The 9,182-nt window shown below is 46.3% G+C and overlaps 1 protein-coding gene across 1 annotated transcript; it reads left to right on the forward strand.

Moving 5' to 3' along the window:
• The first annotated feature begins 655 nt into the window (after positions 1 to 655).
• Positions 656 to 7,580, forward strand: LOC147972529 (uncharacterized). The gene is made up of 2 exons (XM_087524370.1): positions 656 to 1,044; positions 7,187 to 7,580. The coding sequence occupies exons 1-2, from the start codon at positions 656 to 658 to the stop codon at positions 7,578 to 7,580; spliced, it is 783 nt and encodes a 260-aa protein (XP_087380496.1).
• The last annotated feature ends 1,602 nt before the right edge of the window (positions 7,581 to 9,182 follow it).

The raw sequence follows: 9,182 nt of genomic DNA on the forward strand, positions 1-9,182 counted from the left end.
CAATAAAAAAATAAAAAGTTAAAACAAAAATGTTCGGGGGGTGCCATAAATTGCATATGTAAATATGGTGCAACAAACACATTTTTATAAAATGCCTAGATATTTTATAGTGGATGGAAACAACAAAACAATTAAATAAAAAGAAAAGTAGAACCTAACTAAACTGAAAAGAGAAGCCCCCCCCACTAGGCCAGTCGGCCCAGCTGTTAGCCAGGCCGGTCCAACCGGCCTAACCGGCCTCGCCCACTCCCCTGGCCTATAACCCCTGTGGGCGACCAAACCCTAACCTCCACCGACAACACTTCCCCCCACTCGCCCCACGTCTCCCTCTCGTTCCCCACCCCTCTCTCTCGTTGGATCTAGATCGGGAGGGCCCGATCCCGTCCCCGACGCCGCCGCCGGGATCGGACCCGGCCGTCGCCGCCACCCGGAGCTCCCACGCCGGACTGCCTCCTCCTCCTCAATGGCCTGCCTCCTCTTCGCCGAATCGTCCCCGTCTCTCCGCCTCGACAAACGCTGCCCGGAACCCTACCTTCCCCTTATGAGCCCCGACCTCTCCTCTCTTCCCCGCTCGCGCTCACCGTGTCGCGCCGCGCCCCTTTGCTTGCCATGCCGCTCGGAACCGCGCCCCGTGCACTCGCCCGCCGTCTCGCGCATGGCCTCGCCCCGGTTCGCCAGCCCCGCTCCGCTTCCTCCCCTGCATGTCCCCGCGCGCGCGCTCGTGCTCGCCGCGCGGCGACCGCGCCCGCTCGGCCACGCGTGCGCCTGCGCCTCCCCTCGTCCGACCCGCTCCTGCCCCCCGGCTCGCTGCTGCGCCTCGCGTGCGCCGCGCCTACCGCCGCCACCCGCCTGCGCTGCTGCCCGCTGCTGTGCTGCCGCCGCGGCTACATCACGCCCCCCGTGCGCCTCGGCCCTCGCCTACGCGCACGCATCCCCTGCCCTTGTCACCTGCGCCACACTCGTCGCCGTCCCCTGCCCGGTGCCACTCCGGCCGCTCTCCTCCCCAGCGCCCGTGCGCGCCCTCGGGACCGCTCCGCCCAGCCGGTCCGCAGCGACCCCTCCGCCGTCTCCCTTGGTCCTGGCCGCTGGCGAGCGCTGTGCGTGCCCAGCGCCCCTCGGGCTTGCGCCCGTTCGGGCTATGCCCGTTAGCCACGCGCCCACGCCCGCTCGCCTGACCCGCAAGGCCCCTGTGCCACAGAAAAGTGGGCCTAGCCCCTAGAACGTTTTATTAAAAAAAAGAATTAAAAATAAATAATTAATTAATAATTAAAATAATTAAAATATTAATTAATTAATTAATTGATTAAAGAATTAATTAACTTAATTAATCTTGATTAGATTAACCTAATTACTAGTTAACTTAATTAACCTCTGATTAGCCTAATCAGTCAATGACGAACGGGACCCACACGTCAGTTTGACTAGTCAACACCCCTGTTGACTGCTGATGTCATGCTGACGTCAGGATGCACTATTCTGGATAATGTTGAATAAAATTAATTAAATAAATTCTAAAAATGATTTAAAACTTTAGAAAATCATATAAAATAAACTGTAGCTCAGATGAAAATACTTTCTACATGAAAGTTGCTCAGATCGACGAGACGAATCCGGATACGCAGCCCGTTCGTCCGCCACACATCCCTAGCATAGCAAACTCGCAACTTTCCCCCTCCGGTTCCTCTGTCCGAAAACGCGAAACACCGGGAATACTTTCCCGGATGTTTCCCCCTTCACCGGTATCACCTCATACTGCGTTAGGGCACACCTAGCATCACACATTGCTTTGTCATGCATCGTTATGCATCTTTTTGCATGGTATTCATTGTTTCTTCCCCCTCTTCTTCCGCTAGACACCGAGACCGACGCCGCTGCTTCCCAGTGCGACTACGGTGTTGACGACCCCTCTCTCTTGCTAGAGCAACCAGGCAAGCCCCCCCTTGATCACTAGATATCGCCTACTCTTCTCTATATGCTTGCACTAGAGTAGTGTAGCATGTTACTGCTTTCCGATAATCCTACTCTGCTGCATAGCCTGTCATTGCTACTACTGTTGTTACCTTTACCTGCTATCCTACATGCTTAGTTTAGGATGCTAGTATTCCATGTGTGGCCCTACATTCTTGTCCGTCTGCCATGTTATACTATCGGGCCGTGATCACTCGGGGGTGATCACTGGAATATACTTATATACATAATACATGATACATGTGGTGACTAAAGACGGGTCGGCTCGTAGGAGTACCCGCGAGTGGATCTTGTGGCGGAGCGACAGGGCAGGTTGAGGCCACCTAGGAGAGAGGTGGGCCTGGCCCTGGTCGGCGTTCGCGGATACTTAACACGCTTAACGAGATCTTGGTATTTGATCTGAGTCTGGCCACTTGGTCTATACGCACTAACCAACTACGCGAGAACAGTTATGGGCACTCGACGTCGTGGTATCAGCCGAAGCACTTCGTGACGTTGGCGACTGAACGGCGCGTGCCGGATTGGACTGGAACGCCTGGTAGGCTGGGTCTGTTTCTGGCTGCCCTCGCAACATGCAGGTGTGCTAAGGGCGATGGGCCCAGACCCCTGTTTAGACCGGCGTGCTGACCTCTTTGTTGTGCCTAGGTGGGGTTGCGACGTGTTGATCTTCCGCGGCCGGGCATGACCCCGAAAAGTGTGTCCGGCCAAATGGGATCAAGCGTGTTGGGTTATGTGGTGCACCCCTGCAGGGAAGTTAATCTGTTCGAATAGCCGTGTCCCTCGGTAAAAGGACGACCCGGAGTTGTACCTTGACCTTATGACAACTAGAACCAGATACTTAATAAAACACACCCTTCCAAGTTCCAGATACAACCCAGTAATCGCTCTCTAACAGGGCGACGAGGAGGGGATCGCCGGGTAGGATTATGCTATGCGATGCTACTTGGAGGACTTCAGTCTACTCTCTTCTACATGCTGCAAGACGGAGGCTGCCAGAAGCGTAGTCTTCGACATGACTAGCTATCCCCCTCTTATTCTGGCATTCTGCAGTTCAGTCCACTGATATGGCCCTTTACGCATATACCCATGCATATGTAGTGTAGCTCCTTGCTTGCGAGTACTTTGGATGAGTACTCACGGTTGCCTTGTTCCCCCTTTTCCCCTTTCTTTACCCGATTGCTGCGACCAGACGATGGAGCCCAGGAGCCAGAAGCCACCGTCGACGATGACTCCTACTACTCTGGAGGTGCCTACTAGTACGTGCAGCCTGCTGACGACGACCAGGAGTAGTTAGGAGGATCCCAGGGAGGAGGCCTGCGCCTCGTTCGATCTGTAACCCCGTTTGTGCTAGCCATCTTATGGCATCTCGTTTAACTTATGTCTGTACTCAGATATTGTTGCTTCCGCTGACTCGTCTATGATCGAGCACTTGTATTCGAGCCCTCGAGGCCCCTGGCTTGTATTATGATGCTTGTATGACTTATTTGTGTCTTAGAGTTGTGTTGTGATATCTTCCCGTGAGTCCCTGATCTTGATCGTACACATTTGTGTGCATGATTAGTGTACGATTGAGTCGGGGGCGTCACATGTATGATATGAGTCTTTGCTTGTTTTATTTTGCGTTTTAAGTCATCAATCCTTGCTGGACAAACATATTTGGGAGAGCCAAAATTATGTCATGACTTGTTAGAATTGCTCTCTATGCTTCACTTAAATCTTTTATGAGCTATGGACTTGCTCTAGTGCTTCACTTATATCTTTTTGAGCATGGTGTGCTTAGTATTTTTGAAGAAATTCTCTCTTGCTTCACTTAGATTTATTTTAGATTTATTAAAATTTTCAAGAAATTATCTCTTGCTTCACTTAGATTTATTTGAGAATTATTAAAATTTTCAAGAAATTCTCCCTTGCTTCACTTAGATTTATTTGAGAGTTATTAAAATTTTCAAGAAATTCTCTCTTGCTTCACTTAAATTATTTTGAGAGAAAGAAAAATTATGCTCATGATCTTCACTTATATTTGTTTGAGCTCATGAAAATCAACACATGAAAATTAGTCCGAAAGTGATGGATATCCGAGAAGGATATAATAACAACTTCCATGAAGATCATTGGACAAAATAAACTTCTGATTCTGATTCTTAGTAATAGTTTTGAGATATGATGATGTGATATGTGAGTTATGTTGATGAGTAATTATGCTTTAGGAAGAATATTGGTGTTAAGGTTTGTGATTCCCTTTGCAAGTACGAAAGTCAATAGTCATGCAATGAAATTACATCCTACTTGTGGTGCATTATTCGGTGTTATTTATGCTTAATGCTTGCTTATGAGATTATCCGTTTCTTGGTTGGTCGCTTCTCAATCTTTTGCTAGCCTTCATTTTGCACCAAGTATGATCTCTACTTGTGCATCCAAAATCCTTTAAACCAGTTTTGCCTTATGAGTCCACTATATCTACCTATATGCAGTATTCTTTTGCCGTTCTAAGCAAATTTGCATGTGCCATCTCTAGTTTTCAAAATAAACTTCTCTTTTGTGTGTTTGTCTCGCTCGCGAAGCGGTGAGGGGTGGCTAATATTTTCCATGCTGGATGTGTTATTCTCACGATGAGTGTTTATTCACTTGTCATTGCACGAGACTAAGGCAAAGGTTTTAGGGATGCCCAGTCCCGAAATGCAAAAAATGAATTTACTTTATGTTGTCAAATAATAAATTCCTTAGAAAGTGTTGGTATGGAGGGCACCCGTGGATACGGTTAGCCATGGAAAGTGAAAGTATGGTGGAAAAAGGAATAAACTTTATTTTCTGTTTGGGAACCACCTATGGCATATCTAGCATGGAAAGTGTTGGGAACTCTAAGTCGTTTTCGTTGGTGGGATGGATACACCACCCAAAATGTTTTTATCTCTAATTTTTCGCTTTGAGCTCTGGCACCTCTACAAATCCCTACTTTCCTCTGCGAAGGGCCTTTCTTTTACTTTATGCAATTTTTATTTGAGTCTCCATCTTCTCTCATAAAAAGCACCAACTAGGAGGCAATATGATCGTACTTAAGTATTGGCTGTAGCTAATATTCGAGTGTGTTTCATGAATGGATCAATGTTTGAGCATGATGGTCTAGGGATAACTTATTTTAGCGTTGATATTTCGAAAGACATGGTTGCTTGTTGATATGCTTGAGTATCTAAATTATTATGTCAAAACTAGACTATTGCTTTGAATCACATAAATTCCAATTGTCCATGCTATAAAGAAAAGAATATGATATGACATGATAGGCAGGATTCCACATCAAAAATTCTGTTTTTATCACTTACCTACTTGAGGACGAGTAGGAGTTAAGCTTGGGGATGTTGATACGTCTCCAACGTATCTATAATTTTTTTATTGTTCCATGCTGTTATATTATCAATCTTGGATGTTTTACAATCATTTTATATTATTTTTTGGTACTAACCTATTGACATAGTGCCAAGTGCCAGTTGCTGTTTTTTCATGTTTTTTTACATCATAGAAAATCAATATCAGACGGAGTCCAAATGCCATGAAACACCATGATGATTTTTTATGGGCCAGAAGGAACACATTGGGCCCTGGCTACGCCTGGGGGAGTCCCGAGGAGGGGACAACCCACCAGGGCGCGCCAGGAGGCCCTGGCGCGCCCTGGTTGGTTGTGCCCACCTCAGGTGCCCTCGGACCGCCTCTTTTCTCTATAAATACCCCAATATTCCAGAAACCCTAGGGGAGTTGACGAAATATTCATCTAGCCACCGTAGAGTCCAGAACCACCAGATCCAATCTAGACACCATCTCGGATGGGGTTCACCACCTCCATTGGTGCCTCTCCGATGATGCGTGAGTAGTTCTTTGTAGACCTTCGGGTCCGTATTTAGTAACTAGATGGCTTTCTCTCTCTCGCTGAATTCTCAATACAATGGTCTCTTGGAGATCTATATGATGTAACTCTTTTGAAGTGTGTTTGTTGGGATCTGATGAACTTCGAGTTTATGATCAGCTATATCTTTTTATATCCATGAAAGTTATTTGAATTTCTTTGATCTCTTATATGCATGATTACTTATAGCCTCGTTTTTCTTCTCCTATATTTGGGTTTTGTTTGGCCAACTTGATCTATTTATCTTGCAATGGGAAGAGGTGCTTTGTAGTGGGTTCGATCTTACGGTGCTTGATCCCAGTGACAGAAAGGGAAACGACACGTATGTATCGTTGCTACTAAGGATAAAACGATGGGGTCTATCTCTACATAGATAGATCTTGTCTACATCATGTCATCATTTTTATTGCATTACTCCGTTTTCCATGAACTTAATACACTACATGCATGCTGGATAGTGGTCGATGTGTGGAGTAATAGTAGTAGATGCAGGCAGGAGTCGGTCTACTAATGTTGGACGTGATGCCTATATAATGACCATTGCCTGGATATCGTCATGATTATTTGAAGTTCTATCAATTTCCCAACAGTAATTTGTTTACCCACCATTTGCTATTTTTCTCGAGAGAAGCCACTAGTGAAACCTACGGCCCCCGGGTCTTCTTTCTCATATATTTGCCTTTGCGATCTACTTTTCCTTTGCATTTATTTTCAGATCTATTAAACCAAAAATACAAAAATACCTCATTGCATTTTATTTCTATTTATTTTATTTGGCGTTTGATCTATCAATCTACTACAAATTTACCTCACGTCCTTTGCCTATCTTGAGATGCCATACCCCGAAAGGGATTGACAACCCCTTTAACACGTTGGGTTGCGATGATTTGTTATCTGTGTGTAGGGGCTGTTTATGTTGTGTTGCTTGGTTCTCCTACTAGTTCGATAACGTTGGTTTCATATCTGAGGGAAATACCTACCGCCGATGTGCTGCATCATCCCTTCCTATTTGGGGAAATACCGACGTAGCTTCAAGCGATATCACTTCCTTTTTATATGATTTGAATTAAATATATATAACTAAACAAAGAAGTATGTAAATATTGCATTCATTTTGGAAAATGCATGATAATTTTCCTACTAAATATAAGTTATGTATGGTATATATAGAATTATGAGTCATCAATGATTGCTTGACATATCGGGAGAGGCAAATAATCCACTCAACTTTCTAGCTATAAGAACCACCAAATAGAAACATCTCAAACAACACCTCTACTATAGAAACCACTAGCTAACTTGCTCAAAGATTAAGTATAGAGCTAACAAAGGTTCCCTCTTCTTTGCCCTAAACCTTGTTCTCATTGCCATTGTGCATGGTCACCCACCAATTGTCCTTACACCGCCTTTGGTGCCTACCCCATTTGTTGCACCAAGTCTGTCGAATGGTGGTTCCTGCCCAATCAACCCACTTAAGATAAATGTGTGCAGCAATGTGTTGCTGCTACTCAAGCTCCGGATCAATGTGCAGGAGACCGAGAAATTTTGCCCATTGCTTAGTGGGTTGGCTGATCTTGATGCCGCCGTCTGCGTCTGCACTGCTATCAAGGCCAACATGCTTGGAATCATCAACATTGAAATTCCCGTCGAACTTACCCTCCTACTAAACCATTGTAACAAGACATATCCCTCTAGTTTCACCTGCTTGCAATGAGCTATGACCAACTATACCTCCCAAAACATACTCATAATCATGTATATGAGGCATACGTATCTATGCCAACTCATTAATAAATTTTGTGTTTAAATTATATTTTTTTAGTTTTCAAGTTATGTTTGTGTGTGTGAAACAAAAAAATTCCTACGCTCACCTAGATCAATCTAGGAGATGACCATATATGAGAGGAGAGATTGCATCTACATACCCTTTTAGATCACTAAGCGGAAGCATTAACAAACGCGGTTCATGTAGTCGAACGTCTCCGCAATCCAATCACGATCCATCCCGTGAACGTCTTTGCGATCCAATCACGATCTGTCCCGCGAACTTTCGATCCAAGTGCCGAACGGACGGCACCTCCGCATTCAACACACGTATGGCTTGATGACGCCTTCACCAACTCGATCTAGCAAGCGATGGTGAAGTAGTAGCTCGAGTCTCCGGCAGCACGACGGCGTGGTGGTGGTGGTGGTGGCGGAATCTCAGCAGAGCTTCGCTAAGCGCTACAGAGAGGAAGAAGGTTACGAGGGAGAGGAGAGGCAGGGCCGTGGAGTATGAGGGTCCGGTTGCCCTCTCTCTACCTCTCTATATGTAGGGGGAAGGGGGAGAGGGGGCGCCCCTAGGGGATCCCATCTGGGGCCGGCTTCCACAAGAGGGAAACCCTAGATGGGTTTTCTCCCTTAGGAGACTTGGCCCCCAGCCAAAGGGGTGGGAACACTAGGGGGCGCCCCACCTACTATGGAAACGTGGGATGGGGTTAGGGGGGCGCACAACCACTTAGTGGGCTGGTTTTCTTCCTCCCCTTGGCCCATGAGGCCCCCCAACACTTGCCGGGGCCCCCCAAAACCACTTTCGGTCATGCTGGTCATCACCCAGTGCCCCCAGAACACTTCCGGACTCCAATACCCTTCATCTAATATTTCAATCTTCACCTCCGGACCATTCCGAAGTTCCTCATCACTTCCGGGATCTCATCCGGGACTCCGAACAACCTTAGGTAACCACCATAATGACTCAACTATACTTATATCGTCACCAAATGTTAAGTCTGTAGACCCTACGAGTTCGAGAACTATGCAGACATGACCGAGACACCTGTACGGTCAATAACCAATAGCGGGACCTGGATGCCCATATTGGTTTCCACATATTCTACGAAGATCTTATCAGTCAAACCTCGATGTCAACGATTCAGCTAATCCCGTATGTAGATGCCTTTGTCTATCGGTATGTTACTTGCCCGAGATTCGATCGGTATCTCCATACCTAGTTCAATCCCGTTACCATCAAGTCTCTTTACTCATTCCGTAATACAAGATGTCGTGGCTAACTCATTAGTCACATTGCTTGCAAGCTTCTTGTGATGTTGTATTACCAAGTGGGCCCCGAGATACCTCCCTGTCATATGGAGTGACAAATCCCAGTCTTGCTCCATGCCAACTCAATAGACACCCTCGGAGATACCTGTAGAGCACCTTTATAGTCACCCAGTTACGTTGCGATGTTTGGTACTCACAAGGTACTCGTCCAGTGTCAGTGAGTTGCATGATCTCATGGTCATAGGAACATATACTTGACATGCAAAAAATAATAGCA

Source organism: Triticum urartu, chromosome 5A, assembly GCF_056163025.1.
Source record: "Triticum urartu cultivar PI428250 chromosome 5A, HENAU_Tu73, whole genome shotgun sequence".
Classification (NCBI taxonomy): domain Eukaryota; kingdom Viridiplantae; phylum Streptophyta; class Magnoliopsida; order Poales; family Poaceae; genus Triticum; species Triticum urartu.